Here is a 21,456-nt window from a genome sequence, read left to right on the forward strand (position 1 = left end):
TGGACCTTTGCATGGTCAGTTTAGCTCCTGCTATGATTCCCATGGTGGGCAGGACAGGAAAATCCCACTCATAAGGAGAAGTTACTTCACTCAAAGGGTTGTGAATCTTTGGAATTCCCTCCCTCAGAGGGTTGTGGATGTTGAATACATACAAGGCGAGATAGACAGATTTTTTCTTCAGCAAGGAATTATGGGGTTGGGAAATGGGCAGGAAAGTGGAATTGAAACCCAAGATCAGCCATGATGTTATTGACGGAAGAGAAGGCTCAATAGGTGTTCAGTCTGTTCTTCCTGTTTCTTGTGCGCAAGTGACAATTTAGAGACTGTTAAGGGGGATAGATATTGGTGAGATGACGCTGGATGTCATCAGCGTACACGTGGAAACTGGTAGATGATGTCGCCAAGGGAAAACATGTAGATGAGAAATAGGAAGGAGCAAGGATAGTTCCTTGAGTGATGGGGATGGGGTAGGAACCAGAGATAACCGTACTGCAGTGGGAAGGCAAGTCTTGCAGGTGCTTCACTTGACATGTTCACCTAGATAAGAAGTGAAGCAGACGAGTGCAACCCTTCCCTGCTGGATGATGGTGGTGAGCAGAAGAATGATGTGGTCAGATTAATGCATGGCTAAAGGGATGGTGTAGGAAGGAGGCCTTCAGATTTTTGGATCATTGGGACAGTTTCTGGGGTAGATGGGACCTGTACAAACTGGACGGGTTGCACCTGAACCGGAACAGGTCCAACACCCTGGCTGGGAGGCTTGCTTGTGCTATTGGGGAGGTTTTAAACAAATTTGGCAGGGGAATGGGACACAGAGTAGATGTACAGTTGGGAGCAAGGTTCCGTCAAATATAGAAGGCAAACTAGGTCAGTCCAGAGGGCGGGGAAAACATGGGCAGGATAAGGCACATGGGAGGGTTGGAAAGCTAAATTACATCTATTTTAATGCAAGGAGCCTGTCTGGTAAGGCAGATGAACATAGAGGTTAATGAGCATGTGGAAATATGACATTGATACAATCACTGAGGCATGGTTGAATGAAGGGCAGAGCTGGCAACTCAGCATTCCAGAGTTTTAGGGTGATAGAAGGGGATGTAAGAGAGGAGGGGGCATTGCATTATTGATAAAAGAGACCAACGGTGCACTAATGAGGGAGGATGTCTCTTCAAATGGGTGAGGTTTAGAAATAAAAAAGAGGCAATCACTTTCCTGGGGTTATACTTCAGGCCTCTCAACAGTCAGAGGGAGATAGAGGAGCAGATATGTCGGCAAATCACAGAGAGGTGTGAGAGGAATAGGGTTAGATAGTAGGCAATTTCAACTTTGCCAATATTAACTGCAATCGTCTTAGTGTGAAAGATTTAGATTGGGTGGAACTTTTAAAAGTTTAAAGTTTATTCATTAGTCACAAGTAAGGCTTACATTAACACTGCAATGAAGTTACTGTGAAATTCCCCTAATTTTAATGTGATACAGGAGAGCTTTTCATATGTACACAGTCCTACTATTGATGGGGCAGGGCGAGACTTCATCCCAGGGAATGAAGCTGGGCAAGTGGTCAAAGCGTCAGTAGGTGAGCGTTTTGGGGAGCGTGACTATCACTCTGTAAGTTTCAAAGTCATAATGGAAAGGGACAAGGATAGTCTCGAAATCAAATGACTGAATTGGGCAAAGGCCGATTTCAACATCATTAGACAGCATCTGGCAAACATAGACTGGGAGCAACTCCTTGCAAGTCATAGATCATAGAATCCCCACAGTGCAGAAGGAGGCCATTCATCCCATCGAGTCTGCACCTACCACAATCCCACCCAACCCCTATCTTTGTAGCCGCACGTATTTACCCTGTTAATCCCCCAGTACTAGGATCAATTTGGCCAATCAACTTAACCTGCACATCTTTGGACTGTGGGAGGAAACTGGAGCACCTGGAGGAAACCCACGCTGACACAGGGAGAACATGCAGACTCTGCACAGACAGTGACCCAAGCTGGGAATTGAACCCGGGTCCCTGGTGCTGTGAGGCAACAGTGCTAAACACTGCGCCACCATACCTCCCAAGTAAATCTACATTTGGAAAGTCATTTAGAAGTGAAATAATGAGAGTTCAGGGCCAACGTGTTCCTCTCAGAATGAAGGGCAAGGCAGGCAAGTCCAGGGAAACCTGGGTGTCAAGGGATACCAAGGGTTTGATAAGGCAAAAAAAAGCAAATGATAGATATAGAGCGCTAAAAATGAGGGAGCCCCTCCAGGAGTAGAGAGAATGTATGGGGTGATCTTAAGAAAGACATTAGGAAGGCAAAGAGGGGCCACAGAATATCACTGGCAGATAAGATTAAGGAACCTCCCCAAAGGCACTTTGTAAGTATATTAAGAGCAAGAGCATGACCAGGGAAATAGTGGGGCCCATTCAAGATCAAAGGGGCAATATGTCCGTGGAGCCAAAAGATGCAGGTGAGGTCTGAAATGAATATTTTCCATCTTTAGTCACTAAGGAGAAAGATATTGTAGCTGGATATTTCAATTCAGATGATGTAATGGTCTGTCAACCCCAGGTGGGATTTTCTGGCTCTGGGTCAAGCGTGGTCAGAAAATCCTGCCTGATATCTCCCGGGGATTTTGCTAAGATTGTCATCTGGGGAAAAGATTGTTGATTTATTTATCCTTCTCAGTCAAATATTGAAGTGTCACCTGAAGGAACAGCTTCTTTCCCCAAATAAAGCAAGTTGAAAATGGGACAGCAACAATAAATGAATGTAACACTGCAATGCTTACGACACTTCATCAGCTCAGCTTATATATTATTTCCAGTCCAGAAAATCACCAGACGGAATCCTTTCACTATACTTTAAGAAAGGACAGTACCATATTATAATTTCACCACATTTGCTATCAGTCCCATGACCTTAGAATGATAATTCAATAATGATAACTAAGGATGAGATTTTCCAGCCCTTCCTGCCGGCAGGATTTTCCAGTCCCACCGAAGATGACCCCCCCGACAGTGGGTGCTCCAGTGACAGAGCAGGCAAGCCATACAAAACGCCATTGACCTTGGCGGGACTGGAAGATCCCACCAGCGGCCAATGGCGAGATGCCTCCGCCTCCGGAAAACAAGCCGCGATGAGTCAGGGGAGGAAGGTAGAAAATCCAGGCCGAAGTGCCAGTTGTGGCTCAGTTGCCTCTGAATCACAAGATTTGAGATTCAAGTCCGAATTAAAGGGCTTGAACACAAAAATCAGGACTAACAATCCAATGCAGCACTGAGGGAGCACTGCACTACTGGAGGGGAATAAGACGTTAAACTGAGGCTCCTTCTGCCTTATTTTTATTCATTCGTGGGGCATGGACGTCGCTGGCTGGCCAGCATTTGTTGCCTATCCCTAGTTGCTCTTGAACTGAGAGGCTCACTAGGCCATTTCAGAGGGCAGTTTAGAGTCAACCACATTGCTGTGGATCTGGAGTCACATGTAGGCCAGACCGGGTAAGAACAGAAGATTTCCTTCCCTAAAGGACATCAATGAACCAGATGGGTTTTTCCAACAATCAACAATGGTTTCATGGTCATCAGTAGATCCTTAATTCCAGATATTCTTTTGTGAATTCAAATCCCACCATCTGCTGTGGTTGGATTTGAACCCGGGTTCCTGGAACATTTAGTTGAGTTTCTGGATTAATACTCTTGCGATAGTACCACTCAGCCTCCCTTGCCATGGTGGATGCAAAAGATTTCAGGGCACAATTTCAAAGAAGAGAAGGTTACCTCTGGTGGCCTGGCCAATACTTATCTCCCAGTCAACATCACAAAAAAAACTGATTATCTGGTTGTTATCCACATTGCAATTTATGGCAGTCTGCTGAACATGAACAGGCTGATCTGCTTCTTATGTTATAGCAATGATCATACTTCCTGAAATACTTCAGAGGAGGGAAAATGCCTTGCAATGTCTGATGGTTATGAACGTGTCATATATAATTCCAAGCTTTTCTTTTTATAATCTCATCACCAGAGCTGTCAAAACACTTTTTTTTTAATTAATTTTTTCCACTCATCAAATTGTAAGAAACTACTGTGGCAATGGAAGTTTTGCTAATCTTCCCCCCAGCATCAAACTGATCTAAGTCAGGTGAAGCACAGATAAAGCTCCCTCTCCTCTGCTGTAACAATATTCAGTCACTTCAATCTCTCAGGATCGCCTACTGTGTCAGTGTAATGTTTCTATTCCCCACACACCAAGCAGGACTGTAACTTCTGGAAATCAGGCTGTCATTTAAGTGCAGAATTATGGGCAGTTGCGTGTCATGTGCTAAAGCCAGTGGGATCTGTCAAAAAATCCCCAAGAGAATTTCATTTGAAATTCTTGCAGCTGAGGGACAGTGAGAGAGAGGAATCTATCCTTCCAGTTTCTCAGGGGACGATACATTTATCAGGTTTTTAAAAATCTTTTCTGAGGAGCATGGTGTGAGGGGCGGGGGGGGTGGGGGGGTTGAGGCAAATTTTCACAGGCGTTCTCCCACCCATTTTCTGTGGCTCTAACGTTGAACAAAAAGCAGACAAGCTGACAAGTCCAAAGATGTGCGGGTTAGGTGGATTGGCCATGCTAACTTGCCCCTCAGTGTCAGAGGAACTAGCTATGGTAAATGCATGGGGTTATCGGGTGGGATAGTGGTCAGTGCAGACTCAATGGGCCGAATGGCCTTCTTCTGCCCTGTAGGATTCTATGATTCTAAGCAGGAGGACCATTGCGCCCACACACTCGGTGTCTGACCCAGAATACGAAAAGCAATTAGATGATGCTGAACTTGCCCGGGTTTTTAATAATTGTTCTCAAGTGTGGGCACCGGGTTGTCCCTCAACCATGCTACCCTAAGAAGCTGGAAGCAGTTATCCGAGCGGTGATGGTATTCAAATCCAACAATGAGGAAGAAACTGGGATAAATATTCAAGTCAGAGGTGGCACAGTGGTTAGCACTGCTGCCTCACAGCACCAGAGAGCCAGGTTCGATTCCAACTGAAATGACTGTCTGTGTGGAGTTTACACATTCTTCCCATGCCTGCGTGGGTTTCTTCTGGGTGCTCCGGTTCCCTCCCACAATCCAAAGATGTGCAGGTTAGGTTGATTGGCCATGCTAAATTGCCACTTAGTGTCAAGGTAAAAAGGTGGGGCAATGGGGATAATCTGGGTGGGATTGTTGTCAGTACCAGCTCGATGGGCCGAATGGCCTCCTTCTGCAATGTAGGGATTCCATGAAAGGTAAATTGGATGTGACAGCATCCACATCAGATTGCTGCACTTGTCCTTCTTGAAGGTAAGGGTCATGCATATTTGAGATGCTGTTAAAGTAAGGACAAGGTTGGCCACAATTGAAAAACCCATCTGGTTCACTAATGTCCTTTCGAGAAGGAAATCTGCCGCCCTTACCCAGTCTGGCCTACATGTGACTCCAGAGCCACAGCAATGTGGTTGACTCTCAACTGCTCTCGGGCAACTGGGAACAGGCAATAAATGCTGGTCAGCCAGCGATGCCCAAGTCCCACGAATGAATTTTTAAAAAATGATGGAAGCAAAGCTCACCCAGTGCGGAGCAGACACTCCTTCATCCTCTGTGCCCTAAAGAGAAAATGGCGCAGTACGTCATGGGCCTGGCTGTGACAGAGCCTGCTGCATCTCGCATCACTGAGAGCATCCGGGTGACAAGAACTTACTGTCTTAAACCCTGTCTCAGCTCCCACCTCACCTGCATTTTGCTATCTGGCCTAACGTCCAAGTTGCAGAAGTTGTGACCACTGGACATCTTGCCCTACACCCCCCCCCCACACACACACACCTCCTTCCTGACTTTAACCCTCCTCCTCTGATTTTTGCTTTAAGATTCACAAGACCTGCTATCTGACCAGCTACAGCACACTGAGTAGGAAGAGAGAGAGAACTGCACTACATCCTGATGAGGCAATGTCATCACTTGCTCTGATACATGCAGCCACCAAATCAGAAAGCGCGGCTCCCCTGGCAGTGCTGCTGAAAGCACCACACATCCCAGTGCTGCAGCACAAGTTCAGACTGAGGTCAGGAGATCCATGCTTGCTGCCACCCAGGTACAGACTGTAGCCACCAAGTCTTCAGATCTCAATGCTCAAAGGCGCATGCAGGGTTCCCAGTAATCTCTCCTCCAAAGATTACTCGGTTTGCTGAGGCATCGCTCCCCCCCCCCCCAGGGAATGGCATTGCCACCAGACAGCACAAACCTAGCGTCCGTATCCTCCCAGGATGACAGCAGTTGTGCTCCTGCCCAGCAGTGTCCAAGATTTTGCTTCTCATCCAGCCAGGCCAGACGGTTAGCACCCTTGCTGAGATTGTGCAGTCAGGAGCCGGCCTCTCAAGGCCAAGAGCTGCTCAAGAACATAGAATCATAGAATCCCTACAATGCTGAAGGAGGCCATTCAGCCCATCGAGCCTGCACCGACAACAATCCCACCCAGCCCCTATCCCCGTAACCCCACATATTTACCCTACTAATCCCCCTAACCTACACATTTTGGGACACTAAGGGGCAATTTAGCATAGCCAATCAACCTAACCCGCACATCTTTGGAGTGTGGGAGGAAACCAGAGCACCCGGAGAAAAACCTCGAAGACACAGGGAAAATTTGCGAACTCCACACAGTCACCCGAGGCGGGAATTGAAGCCAGGTCTCTGGCGCTGTGAGGCAGCAGTGCTAACCACTGGGCCACCTTGCCGAGACATCTGCAGTCTCTCTCAGCGAAAGTTAACAGCATTTCACCAGCTACGCTTCAGTCACTGGAGTAACACCACTCAGGGCCACTAGGAGAGACAAAGGCATCCATAAGACAGACAAAGGGAATGCATAAGGATGAATACGTCATTTTTATTTGTATAATCAGATGTTTTCCAACAGCACTACCGATCCAAACTCCGACCCCTATGAGTATTTCCAAAAAATTTCAAAAGAATTTAAAGGTTCAATGGCCGAGTCAGTAAGCACTTTCAAAAAAGTCTTACGTGGCACAAAGGAAAATGTGGTGATTGGAGGTCAATCACTTCAGCTCCACAACATTACTGCAGGAGTTCCCCAGGGTAGTGTCCCAGGCTGACCCACCTTCAGCTGCTTCATCAGTAACCTTCCTTCCACCATAGGGTCTGAAGTGGGGATGTTCGCTGATGACTGCACAGTGTTCAGTATCGTTCGCGACTCAACGGGGCGGCACGGTGGCACAGTGGTTAGCACCGCTGCCTCACAGCGCCAAGGACCCGGGTTCAATCCCAGCCTCGGGTCACTGTCTGTGTGGAGTTTGCACATTCTCCCCATGTCTGCGTGGGTTTCCTCTGGGTGCTCCGGTTTCTTCCCGCAGTCCAAAGATGTGCGGGTTAGGTTGATTGGCCATGTTAAATTGACCCTAGTATCAGTGGGATTAGCAGGGTAAATATGTGGGATTACGGGAATGGGGCCTGGGTGGGATTGTGGTTGGTGCAGACTCGATGGGCCAAATTGAAGGGATTCTATGATTTTATGGTTCCTCGGATATTGAAGCAGTCGATGTCCAAATACAGCAAGATCTGGACAATATCCAGGCTTGGGCTGACAAGTGGCAAAAAACATTCGCATCACACAAGTGCAGGTAATGACCATCTCCAACAAGAAAAGATCTAACTATCACCTTTTGATATTCAGTGGCATTACCATCGCTGAATTCCACACTATCAACACGCTGGCGATTAGCATTGACCAGAAACTGAACTGGAATAGTCATGTAAAAACCGTGGCTACAAGAGCAGGTCAGAGGCTGGGAATCCTGTGGTGAGTAATTCACCCCCTGGCTCCCCAAAGCCTGTCCACCATCTACAAGGCACAAGTCAGGAGTGTAAAGGGATTCTCTCCTCTCGTTTGGATGTGTGCAGCTCCAACAACACTCAGGAAGCTTGAAACCATACACCTTGATTGCTACCCTTTCCACAAACATTCAATCCCTCCATCACTGACAAACAATAGCATGTACCATCTACAAGATGCACTGCAGGAATTCACCAAGGTTCCTGAGACAGCAACTTCCAAACCCATGACCACTATCATCTAAAAGCAACAAATATCTGGGAACATCACCACCTGGAGGTTCCCCTCCAAGTCACTTGCCATCATGATTGGGAAATATATCGCCATTCCCTCACCATTGCTGGATCAAAATCCTGGATTGGATTTGATTGAATTGATTTATTATTGTCACATATATTAACATGCAGTGAAAAGTATTGTTTCTTGCGCGCTATACAGACAAAGCATACCGTTCATAGAGAAGGAAACGAGAGAGTGTAGAATGTAATGTTACAGTCATAGCTAAGGTGTAGAGAAAGATCAACTTAATGCAAGGTAAGTCCATTCAAAAGTCTGACAGCAACAGGGAAGGAGCTAAACTCCCTCTGTAACAGCACTGTAACTACATCACAGGGACTGCAGCAGTTCAGGGACGCAACGCACCACCACATTCTGAAGGGCGAGGAGGGATGGGCAATAAATGCTGGCCTAGTCAGCGATGGCCACATCCCACAAATGAATTGTAAAAAAATATTGGGCAGTTGCTGGAAATAAAACAATGTGCATTTTTATCATGCTTTAATGTAGCAAAATGTCTCAAAGCAGGAATGCTGAAAAGTATGGGGAAAAGTATGCAGAAGGATGGAGGTTACACCACCACCCCAGCACAGGATATTGATAATTCATAATATTGTACTGTACAGAAAGCTCATAATAGGAATAGTGTTCACCAAGGAGAGGGGCCATGTTTTTGAGGAAGAGAAGGTGTTACAGGCTAATAGGCTGGAGGAAATAGATGTTCGGAGGGAGGATGTCTTGGCAGTTTTGAATAAACTGAAGGTCGATAAGTCCCCTGGGCCTGATGAAATGTATCCTAGGATTCTTTGGGAGGCAAGGGATGAGATTGCAGAGCCTTTGGCGTTGATCTTTGGGTCCTCGCTGTCCACGGGGATGGTGCCAGAGGACTGGAGAATGGCGAATGTTGTTCCTCTGTTTAAGAAAGGGAATAGAAATGACCCTGGTAATTATAGACCGGTTAGTCTTACTTCGGTGGTTGGTAAATTGATGGAAAGGGTCCTTAGGGATGGGATTTACGACCATTTAGAAAGATGCGGATTAATCCGAGATAGTCAGCACGGATTCGTGAAGGGCAAGTCGTGCCTCACAAATTTGATAGAATTTTTTGAGGAGGTAACTAAGTGTGTTGATGAAGGTAGGGCAGTTGATGTCATATACATGGATTTTAGTAAGGCGTTTGATAAGGTCCCCCATGGTCGGCTTATGATGAAAGTGAGGAGGTGTGGGATAGAGGGAAAGTTGGCCGATTGGATAGGCAACTGGCTGTCTGACCGAAGACAGAGGGTGGTGGTCGATGGAAAATTTTCGGATTGGAGGCAGGTTGCTAGCGGTGTGCCGCAGGGATCAGTGCTTGGTCCTCTGCTCTTTGTGATTTTTATTAATGACTTAGAGGAGGGGGCTGAAGGGTGGATCAGTAAATTTGCTGATGACACCAAGATTGGTGGAGTAGTGGATGAGGTGGAGGGCTGTTGTAGGCTGCAAAGAGACATAGATAGGATGCAAAGCTGGGCTGAAAAATGGCAAATGGAGTTTAACCCTGATAAATGTGAGGTGATTCATTTTGGTAGGACAAATTTAAATGTGGATTACAGGGTCAAAGGTAGGGTTCTGAAGACTGTGGAGGAACAGAGAGATCTTGGGGTCCATATCCACAGATCTCTAAAGGTTGCCAGTCAAGTGGATAGAGCTGTGAAGAAGGCCTATAGTGTGTTAGCTTTTATTAACAGGGGGTTGGAGTTTAAGAGCCGTGGGGTTATGCTGCAACTGTACAGGACCTTGGTGAGACCACATTTGGAATATTGTGTGCAGTTCTGGTCACCTCACTATAGGAAGGATGTGGAAGCGCTGGAAGGAGTGCAGAGGAGATTTACCAGGATGCTGCCTGGTTTGGAGGGTAGGTCATATGAGGAAAGGTTGAGGGAGCTAGGGCTGTTCTCTCTGGGGCGGAGGAGGCTGAGGGGAGACTTAATAGAGGTGTATAAAATGATGAAGGGGATAGATAGAGTGAACGTTCAAAGACTATTTCCTCGGCTGGATGGAGCTATTGCAAGGGGGCATAACTGTAGGGTTCGTGGTGGGAGATACAGGACGGATATCAGAGGTAGGTTCTTTACGCAGAGAGTGGTTGGGGTGTGGAATGGACTGCCTGCAGTGATAGTGGAGTCAGACACTTTAGGAACATTTAAGCGGTTATTGGATAGGCACATGGAGCACACCAGGATGATAGGGAGTGGGATAGCTTGATCTTGGTTTCAGATAAAGCTCGGCACAACATCGTGGGCCGAAGGGCCTGTTCTGTGCTGTACTGTTCTATGTTCTATGTTCTATCATGTCTAATGGTCAGCTACCTTGCCTTTTCTCCTTATTTAAAAGCTCCTCACTGGGGTAATTAGCTCCCTTTAAACTGAGGTTCCAAACACACACAAAAAAACCCTTTCCCAACAAAAGCTCGATCTAAAGGTCAATTGTTACCAAATATTGATTAATTCTGAAAGGAGCACTTGAAATAATGTTCGACAAACTGCTTTTTCATTTGTTTGCAAAAACAAAAAGACAAAGCAGCCTGAAAATGCCGGTTTTGCTTGCTTTGGTTTTAATGAAAAAGTGACAACTTTCTTATTCTCCACGTTACTGCCACCAAAAATCACGAAGGAGCAGTGCTCTGAAAGCTTGTGATTCCAAATAAACCTGTTGGACTTTAACCTGGTGTGTTTTTTATTCATTCATGGGACATGGGCGTCGCTGGCTGGGCCAGCATTTATTGCCCATCCTTACTTGCCTGAAGGCAGTTGAGAGTCCACATTGCTGTGGCTCTGGAGTCACATGTAGGCCAGACCAGCTAAGGATGGCAGATTTCCTTCCCGAAAGGACATTAGTGAACCAGATGGGTTTTTCCAACAATCGACAATGGTTTCATGGTCACCAGTACATTCTTAGTTCCAGATATTATTTAATTGAATTCAAATTCCACCATCTGCCGTGGCTGGATTCGAAGCTGGGTCCCCAGAACATTAGCTGAGTTTCTGGATTAATAGTCAAGCAATAATGCCACTGGTGATATTATCATTGTACCGTTGTATCGTTGTGAGACTTCGTACTCTGCCCAGCCCAGTCCAACGCCGACCCCTCCACATCATGACCAAAAATAGTGTTTGTGAAGCACATTTTCATGAAGATATTGTCCTCTTAGAGAGTTGCAAAAGGGTAAGGTTTGGGAGATGGAGAGAACTTCATTCAGAATATCTAAAATGTGAAATGGTATGGTACCAAAAATATTGGGGTTGATGGTGATTTAAAACTGCTTTAAATTAATACTTTACCTGGGTCTAAAATATATTGAGTATGAAAGATTGTGTTATTAATGAGAAATTGCAATATTATGGGAAATCAATAGTTCTGGCTCTGAAATGAATTGAACCGTTGCATTAATCCAACTGATAATATGCCCCCACAATTAATTTCACAGTTTAGGATGTATATTTTGGTGTACAAACCTCACTGTTCAAATACTTGTTGTTTTAATGCAACATTTCCATTTTTTCCCAAAAGGAAGCAATATTCTGGACTACTGAATATAAGATTACAGTGCGAAAGATGAAAGGTCATTGAATGGACTGTGTTGTTTCTGTCTCTATATAAGGTCTGCATCAATGATGTACAGTGGCTTCAGCCAAGCGTATGGGAAGTGGCAAGTATAATAAAAATATATCACTGTATTTCGGACACTGCGACCAAACCTGAGGCGATTCAAGGCAGTAGAAATGCTGAGAGGGTTTATTCCTCAGGTTTAGGCCAATTAGCAGATGTTAGCTGCCACATAAATTTGCATTCTGATAAAATTTGTGCATTTGATATCTGTTTACAGCTTACATTGTGTGAACTGTTGGTGTAGCTTTACACAGCGCTGGTACATTTTCTGCCTTGTGCCTCAGTGAATTATCTTCAGTTTCATCTGAAAATCTAAAATGAGTTATCAGTGAAGGCACTGCAAGCTTAAGTCTCTGGATTAAGAAGTACTGTATGAAATGTCATCTTGGTCCTCATGGTAGCTTTTACATGTCGTTGTGTATCAAAGCTCTGAGCATCCTGAACTTTGGTCTACTTTGTTATTAAGAAGGGATGAATTTGGCTATTGCACCTCTTCCTGATAGAGCATAAAACACCAGAGTCTGTGCATGCAGAGATTTTCCGCTGTAATCTCTATGGGAAAGCGGTCCACGTGAGATGTCTTTGGCGCCCTCTAAGAGCTTCTCTCAGCAGATCACTGAAGTAGTTGGACATCACGGTGGTTGGGCGGCAGGGTGACACAGTGGTTAGTGCTGCTGCCTCACAGCACCAGGGACCTGGGTTCAATTCCGGCCTCGGCTGACTGAGGAGTTTGCATGTTCTCTCCGTGTCTGCGTGGGTTTCCTCTGGGTGCTCCGGTTTCCTCCCACAGTCCAAAGATGTGCAGGGTAGGTTGATTGGCCATGCTAAATTGCCCCTTAGTGTCAAGGGGATTAGCAAAATAAATAAGTAGAGTTACGGGGATGGGGCCTGGATGGGTTTGCTGTTGGTGCAGTCTCCATGGGCCAAATGGCCTCTTTCTGCACTGTAGGGATTCTAAGATTCTATAATTAGATGTTCTGTCAAGTGAACACTCTGCATGAATCATGGATAGACATCTTGGCAGGTCATTCACACATAACCAAAAATTTACCAAATCAGCTTTTGGCTCTCAGATTCACCTCAATGGTGAAAAGATTGATCCAACCTTAAAATCACCAATTGATGACAACACAGAAGGAGGCCATTTGGCCCATTGTGCCTGTGCAGTCTCTTTGATAGAAATATTCAACTAGTTCCACAACCCTGCCCCTTCTCCTTAGCCCTGCAGAACGTCCACCTTCCAGTAGTTATCTAATTCCCTTTTGACATTCACAATTCAGTCTGCTGCTGCAAACATTTCAGTCAGTGCTTCCAAATCACAACAACTCACTGTGCTAAGAAACTGTCCTCACCCCTACTTCCTCCTCCCCCTGAATCCTGGACCTTTTGCCAATTACTGTGCCTTAAATCCATGCCCTTTGCTTACAAATCATCCTGTCAGCGGAGGCAAAATCTCATTTTCTCAATCCAAATTCTAAATGATTTTGAACATCTCTGCCGGCCTTCGCTGCTCTAAGGAGAACAATGAGGTGGAGATGCCAGTGTTGGACTGGGGTGGGCACAGTACGAAGAAGTCTTACAACACCAGCTTAAAGTCCAACAGGTTTATTTGGAATAACGAGCTTTCGGAGCACTGCTCCTTCGTCAGGTGAGTGGAGGTAGGTTCACAAACACGGCATATATAAGCAAAGACACAATTGCAAGATAATTACAGATTGGAATGTGAAGAATGGTTGGAATGCGAGTCTTTACAGGTACAAACAGTATGTGTGGAGAGAGGGATAATCACAAGTCAAAGATGTGTGAATTGTCTCAAGCTGGGACAGTTCGTAGGATTTTACAAATCCAGGCAGTATGGTGGGGGTTACAAGTAGTGTGACATGAGCCCAAGATCCCGGTTGAGGCCGTCCTCACATGTGCGGAGCTTGGCTATCAGTCTCTGCTTGGTGACTCTGCATTGTCGTGTGTCTTGAAGGCTGCCTTGGAGAACGCTTACCCGAAGATCAGAGGCTGAATGCCCGTGACCGCTGAAGTGCACCCCAATTGGAAGGGATCACTCCTGCTTGGTGATTGTTGCACGGTGGCCAGTCTTCCGTTGTCGTAGCGTCTGCATGATCTCAACAATGTACCATGCATTCCAAGGCTCAGCTCTCCGAGGCGCTGCACATAACTAATACCCCACAACCTTCAGTGGGAGGCAGTGGTGGAGTGGTATTAGTAATCCAGAGACCCAGGTTAATGTTCTGGGAACCCTGGTTTGAATCCCACCATAGCAGATGGTGAAATTTGAATTCAATAATAATCTGGAATTAAAAGTATAATCATGACCATGAAGCTATTGTGGATTTTTCTGAAAACTCATTTGGTTCACTTGTGTCCTTTTGGGAAGGAAATCTGCCATCCTTACCCGGTCTAGCCTACATGTGGCTCCAGATCTACAGTAATGTGGTTGACTCTTAAATGCCGTTCGAGATGAAAGCACGTCTGAATGACAGACTGGTTAGGTGCATTGACCCAAACAGGCACCGGAGTGTGGCAAGTAGGGAAATTTCATAGCAACTTAATTGCAGTGTTAATGTAAGCCTTACTCGTGACTAATAAATAAACTTTAAACTTTAGATGGGTAATATATGCTGGCCCAGCCAACAACGCCCACACCCCATGAACAAATAAATAAAACCATTCTAGTGAATCTCCTCTGTATCCTTTATTGAGACCTTGCAATCCTTCCGAAAGTGTGCACAATGGCGCACAATACTCCAGTTGGGGCTGATTTATAACTGTTTAGCGTAACTACCTTGGTTTTATATTCTCCACCACCCATTTATAAAGCAAAACATTTTTTTAAAAACACTCCTATCAACTTGTGTTGCCACATTCAAGCATTCAAGTCAAGACACCTTCAGTTCCCTCTTTTCCTGCTCCCACTTTAAAACTTTGCCATTTAGTTTATATTTCCTCACCTCATTCTTCCTACCCAAAAATGCATCACTTCACACTTCTTTGCATTAAATGTCACCCGCCATGTGTCTTTCCATTTCACCAGTGTGTTCATCACCTTCTTCTGGGAAGTGAGTTTCAAATCAATTCATTCCTACTGTGGTTTGTCCCTGAAACTCCGAGATGTGTTTGTAGTCCCTTACTGGGGACACACATTGACACAAATGCTAAAGGTAAAAGATCCTTTTGTTTTTGCCAGAAATATCATAATTATCCAACACAGCATCTGTATGCAACAATTAACTGCGTTGCAAACTTGGATGTTTTATGGTCATAGAATCCAGATCATAGATCATAGAATCCCGGCAGTACAGAAGGGGCCATTCGGCTCATCAAGTCTGTACCAACCACAATCCCATCCATGCCCTATTCCCATAACCCATACATTTACCCTGCTAATCCCCCTAACACTAGGGTCAATTTAGCATAGCCAATCAATTTAACCGGGTTGGTCGAAAATGACAGGCTTGGAATAATATTTAAACTTAGGGCATACTTTAATTCAACCCACCGCACAGAAGTTAGGCAGGTAGGCAGTAGGATCATAGAATCTCTATAGTGCAGAAGGAGGCCATTCAGCCCATTGAGCCTGCACCAACAACTTTTCCACCCTGGCCCTATCCCCGCAACCCGGTGTGGGTTTCAACCCGGATGACATCTCTGGGGTTTGATTGTAATTTTAACTCTGGAAATTCTCAGTGGATTTCCCCACCAGAAGAAGTTCCAAATGATTAAAAAAAAGTTCATCTTTTCTTGTGGAACCAGAAGGAATCGGATTCCTCTGACGAATAGTGCGCTAATGAAGGGTCATCTAGACTCGAAATGTTGGCTCTATTCTCTCTCCACAGATGCTGTCAGACCTGCTGGGATTTTCCAGCACTTTCTGTTTCAGATTCCAGCATAATTGCATGGCTTTAACATGCATTTACGAATGATCCCATCTCTTTTGAAGAAGGGCAAAATGCAGACGATGGGGACGGGGTGCACAGTGGCACAGTGGTTAGCACTGCTACCTCACAGCACCAGGGACCTGGGTTCAATTCCCGCCTCAAGTAACTGTCTGTGTGGAGTTTGCATGTTCTCCCCATGTCTGCGTGGGTTTCCTCCGGGTGCTCCAGTTTCCTCCCACAGTCCAAAGATGTATGGGTTAGGTTGATGCTAAATTGCCCCTTAGTGTCAGAGGGTTTAGGAGGGTGAATATGTGAGGTTGCGGGGGTAGGACAGGACCTGGGTGGGATTGTTGTAGGTGCAGGCTGGATGGGCCAAATAGCTTCCTTCCGCACTGTAGGATTCTATGATTAAGGGAGGCAGAAGTAATGATGTGGATCGAGAAGTAACTCCTGGCAATGCTCTCGTTGTGAGGAGAGCAAAGCAGGGGCAGCTGAACTAAGCCGACAACATACAAGAGAATTCGGTGGAGGCGGTTGGCCCTGCCAAAGAGTGAAGAGAGGTCACGGACAGAGAGGAGGGAAAATGTGACACATTTACATTCACTTTGCTTAGTGCAATTTCAATGATGTGACACGTGTGGAAACCTGATTGTTAGGTACAGGTATGAGTTATGCGAAAGATAGGCACAGATTCGGATGGGATAGGCAACAACGACCAAGACTCAATATCCTTTCAAAAGCGGAATAGCCCGAAAACTGTGTGCAGGATTCCAAATGAGAATGTGTCAATAATGTATAGAAGTTAAATAACTTGTCTCCACCTATTATGAAATGCACTTGAGATAAATCCCAGTGCATGATTAGCTCCATTCATTACCACTTCACATTGAACACTCTCAAAGAACGTCCCACATCCCAAAGCCATCTTGCTGACAGCCAGCCTTTAATTGTGAATGCATTTCATGTGTAAATGTATAATAGCCGTACGGTTATAAACACCTCTGATATGTAAATTTTAAAAAATCAATTTGTCATCCTTTAGCTGATTTCTGTCGGCTCGGATTCTTCCTTGTATGTTGCTCGATCACATATGTTCCCAAAGAATAAACATCCCCCCGTCTCATGTATGAATCGAATGAGAACGCTTTGGGTGACTTTCTAGCCGGCATTTCAATAGCTGGTAGTGGAAGCTTAGCCGCATTTCTCTCTCTCTTTCCCCCACTCCCAGCCTCAGCTACTCTTTATCTCCTGTCTATGTTGCCACTTCAAAAGGCGTGAATGTTAACAGAGAGGGAGAATGGGAGATTGATTGCAATGTGGATGTATGCAGCTAGTGATGTTGAGTCTCTATCTGCCCAGTGTCTGTGTGTGTGTCTGTCTTTCTGTGTGTGTGTCTCTTTGTATGTATGTCTGTCTCTCTGTCTGTGTGTGTCTGTATTTCTGTGTGTGTCTCTGTGTGTGTATGTCTGTCTCTGTGTGTCTGTCTCTGCTCTCTGTCTGTGTGTCTGTCTCTCTGCTCTGTCTGTGTGTCTGTCTCTGTGTGTCTCTCTGTCAGTGTGTGTATGTGTGTGCCTGTCTCTCTGTCTGTGTGTCTCTCTGTCTGTGTGTGTCTCTCTGTCTTCCTGTCAGTGTGTGTGTCACTCTGTTCCTCTGTCAGTGTATGTGTATGTGTGTCTCTGTCTGCCTCCCTGTCAGTGTGTGTATGTGTGACTGTGTGTTTGTGTCTTGTCTCTGTCTGTGTGTCTGTCTCCCTGTCAGTGTGTGTTTGTGTGTCTCTCTCTGTCTCCCAGTCAGTGTGCTTATGTGTATGTGTGTCTCTCTCTGTCTGTCCCCCTGTCAGTGTGTGTGTGTATGTGTCTCTCTCTGTCTGTCCCCCTCAGTGTGTCAGTGTGTGTGTCTCTCTCTGTCTGTCCCCCTGTCAGTGTGTATGTGTGTCTCTCTCTGTCTGTCCCCCTGTCAGTGTGTCAGTGTGTGTGTGTCTCTCTCTGTCTGTCTCCCTCAGTGTGTCAGTGTGTGTGTGTCTCTCTCTGTCTGTCCCCCTGTCAGTGTGTATGTGTGTCTCTGTCTGTCCCCCTGTCAGTGTGTCTGTGTGTGTGTGTCTCTCTCTCTCTCTGTCAGTGTGTGTGTGTCTCTCCCTGTCAGTGTGTCTCTCTCTGTCTGTCCCCCTGTCAGTGTGTCAGTGTGCCTGTGTGTCTCTCTCTCTCTGTCAGTGTGTCTGTGTGTGTGTCTCTCCCTGTCAGTGTGTGTCTCTCTCTGTCTGTCCCCCTGTCAGTGTGTGTCAGTGTGTCTCTCTCTGTCTGTCCTCCTGTCAGTGTGTGTCAGTGTGCCTGTGTGTGTCTCTCTCTCTCTCTGTCAGTGTGTGTGTGTGTCTCTCTCTCTGTCAGTGTGTGTGTGTGTGTCTCTCCCTGTCAGTGTGTGTGTGTGTGTCAGTGTGCCTGTGTGTGTGTCTCTCTCTCTGTCAGTGTGTGTGTGTGTGTCTCTCCCTGTCAGTGTGTGTGTGTGTGTCAGTGTGCCTGTGTGTGTGTGGTGACTGGGAGTGAATGGCTCAGTCAATTTCACTCTCAATGGCTCTGTGAATTTCCCCCGGAGCTGGAGCAGAGCGCAGGCGCCAGGACCTGCCCCAAACATCTCAAGGTGTACTCATCGCTCGGTGAAGATGGCGACAATTTGAGGTTGGAAGGTTGAGGGGGAGTGGTGGTGCTGCTGGTGTGAAAAGGAGAGAGGGACGGAAGGAGAAAGGGAGAGGGAGAGAGAGAGAGGGATAGAGATAGAGAGTGGGAGGAGGAAGCGGGGGGGGGGGGGGGGGTAGAGAGAGAGAGAGGCAGAGGAAAAAAAATAAAGCAACAGGGGTCAAGGCATGAAGATGAGATCCAGGAAACGGACAAGGACACCGGCGGAGGAGAGCAGGAGAAAAACAGCGATCCCGATCCATTGCTAAAGGATCCGTGCACCCAGTAGTGGGTGCGCTGGTTTTTAACCAGGTAGCTGACAACATGGAAAAGGGGAGGGGGAGATGGAGGATGTATGATGGGGGGGGGGGGGGAGTAAGATGTGTATCTGTTGGGGGGGGGGTAGAGGACGTGTGTGTGTGTGTGGGGGGGGGGGGGGTAAGCATAGGATGCGTGTCTGTGTTTTGGGGGGGGGGGTAGGAGATGTGTGGGGGATAAGGGGAGTCTGTGTGTGTGGGGGTAGGAAATGTCTATGTGTATGGTAGGAGGGGATGTGAGTGTGGGGGGGGGCAGTGTATGGGGGGGATAGGGGGAGTGTGTGTTTGTGGGGGGTGAGAGTAGGGATTGGGGTGTGGGTAGGGGGAGTGAGGGCGGGGGTGAGAGTAGGGGGTAGGGCTGAGGGTAGGGGTAAGGGTAGGGGGTGTGTGGGATGAGGGGAGAGGGTGATTGGGGTGAGGGTTGGGTAGGGGGTGTGTGGGGGTGAAGGTTGGGCATATGTGTGGGTGACAGTAGGTGGTGGGTGTGTATGTGGGGAGGGGGGGAGGAGGCTGTGGGGAAGAGGCTGTGGGGAAGAGGCTGTGGGGAGGAGGCTGTGGGGAGGAGGCTGTGGGGAGGAGGCTATGGGGAGGAGGCTATGGGGAGGAGGCTGTGGGGAGGGGGGTATGCTGTGGGGAGGGGGTAGGCTGTGGGGAGGGGGGTAAGCTGTGGGGATGGGGGAGGCTGTGGGGAGGGGGGTAAGCTGTGGGGATGGGGGAGGCTGTGGGGAGGGGGGTAAGCTGTGGGGATGGGGGAGGCTGTGGGAAGGGGGGTAAGCTGTGGGGATGGGGGAGGCTGTGGGAAGGGGGGTAAGCTGTGGGGATTGGGGGGGGCTGTGGGGATGGGGGGAGGCTGTGGGGATGGGGAGAGGCTGTGGGGAGGGAAGGAGGCTGTGGGGAGGGGGAAGGAGGCTGTGGGGAGGGGGGTAGGCTGTGGGGATGGGGGTAGGCTGTGGGGATGGGGGTAGGCTGTGGGGATGAGGGTAGGCTGTGGGGATGGGGGTAGGCTGTGGGGATGGGGGTAGGCTGTGGGGATGGGGTAGGCTGTGGGGATGGGGTAGGCTGTGGGGATGGGGGGAGGCTGTGGGGATGGGGGGAGGCTGTGGGGAGGGAAGGAGGCTGTGGGGAGGGAAGGAGGCTGTGGGAATGGGGGTAGGCTGTGGGGGTGGGGGTAGGCTGGGGGATGGGGGTAGGCTGAGGGATGGGGGTAGGCTGTGGGGAGGGGGGGAGGATGGGGGGAGGCTGTGGGGAGGGGGGTAGGCTGTGGGGGTGGGGGTAGGCTGGGGGATGGGGGTAGGCTGAGGGATGGGGGTAGGCTGTGGGGATGGGGGTAGGCTGTGGGGATGGGGGTAGGCTGTGGGGATGGGGGTAGGCTGTGGGGGTAGGCTGTGGGGATAGGGGTAGGCTGTGGGGATTGGGGTAGGCTGGGGGATGGGGGTAGGCTGAGGGATGGGGGTAGGCTGTGGGGATAGGCTGTGGGGATAGGGGTAGGCTGTGGGGATGGGGAGGAGGCTGTGGGGAGGGGGAGGAGGCTGTGGGGAGGGGGAGGAGGCTGTGGGGAGGGAGAGGAGGCTGTGGGGAGGGGGGAGGCTGTGGGGAAGGGGAAGAGACAGTGGGGAGGGGAGAGACATTGGGGAGGGGGGAGGCTGTGGGGAGGTGGGAAAGGCTGGGGGGAGGGGGGCAGGGAAAGGCTGTGTGCCTTTATTAATTAATTTATCTATTTATTTATTTAGTGATGTCTGACTACCAAAAAAATAAACCAGAAAGCGAATCTCCCTCTCTGTGTGTTTTGTTGTTGTGTTTTGTCCAGATGGAGGGTGCCAGCTCCTGCCAAGTGCTATGGATTATTTGTGAGCGGGCGATGGCGGGGCTTTTGAGCCCCTCTTTTGTAACTCTGCCCACAGCCCTGCCGCAAGAGTGACATTCGGGAGCCAGGGAGAAATTGGTAACGCCGCCCTTTCTCCCCCACCTCTTTCCCCCTCCAAAATATGATCAGGGGTGCTTGGATGTGTAATGCCGTCTTGAGAGTCTGTTTCGCACCCACAGCAAGCGAGAAACCCTGCTTCGATTCACAGAGGGCAGAGAAATGGCCAATGTCTTTAGCGTCCGTGCTGCTCTTCGCCCTGCTCCTGTCTGATTATTTCTGCTCGTGTGCCGGCACCAAGCTGAGGAGCGGCGAGGCAGCGGGCGGCAGCAGCCGGCTCTGGAGCCAGTCCGCCGGGGCTCGCCACTTGGCCAGCGGGCAGAGCCAGGGCAAGGCTCGATGTGATCTCTCCCTCAGCAACCTGAGCGAACCCCTGGACGACCTGGAGACGGCCTGCAGCTTCCCCCAGGGGCTGGATTCCGCCTGCCTCTGGTCCTACTTCAGTCACCTGCGCCTCTCCTTCTGCCAGTCTTACACCATTGCCGATCTTTTGCGGGAGTATGCCAACCCGAACGGGTTAAACTGCAGTTTGGATATGCGGATCAGCGATGATGGAGGGGCTATGTCTGTTTGCAGCAAATGCATCAGGGCTTACCAGATGGAAGACCAACATGCTCAGGAAAAATACGAGGAGTTCGAGGCTATGCTACACAAGCACTTGGAACGGGGATATTCGGTCCGGTCTTGCCCCAGCGACTGTATGGTAAGCTTAACAAGAGTTTGTCCATTCTCAATCCATAGTCAAACCTCTTGAGGTTGAATGGTACAGTCTGTGTGTGCGTCATTTACTAAAAGATTATCAGAATGGGTTTTCCCTCCTTGGGAACATGTAAACATAAGGAAGGACCCCCCTCTCTGGTTGAAGAATTATCAAGTGATATTC

The 21,456-nt window shown here is 48.0% G+C and overlaps 1 protein-coding gene across 1 annotated transcript in view; it reads left to right on the top strand.

Moving 5' to 3' along the window:
• The first annotated feature begins 360 nt into the window (after positions 1-360).
• LOC144493175 (NALCN channel auxiliary factor 2-like) overlaps positions 361-21,456 on the top strand; it is a 487,956-nt gene continuing 466,860 nt past the window's right edge. Inside the window, exons 1-5 of the mRNA XM_078212072.1 lie at positions 361-414; positions 542-610; positions 5,874-6,067; positions 7,694-7,797; positions 20,696-21,276. Of these exons, the coding sequence (XP_078068198.1) occupies positions 361-414; positions 542-610; positions 5,874-6,067; positions 7,694-7,797; positions 20,696-21,276 (1,002 nt within the window). The remainder of the gene's footprint in view (positions 415-541; positions 611-5,873; positions 6,068-7,693; positions 7,798-20,695; positions 21,277-21,456) is intronic.

The sequence above is a fragment of the Mustelus asterias genome, chromosome 4, assembly GCF_964213995.1.
Source record: "Mustelus asterias chromosome 4, sMusAst1.hap1.1, whole genome shotgun sequence".
Lineage (NCBI taxonomy): Eukaryota > Metazoa > Chordata > Chondrichthyes > Carcharhiniformes > Triakidae > Mustelus > Mustelus asterias.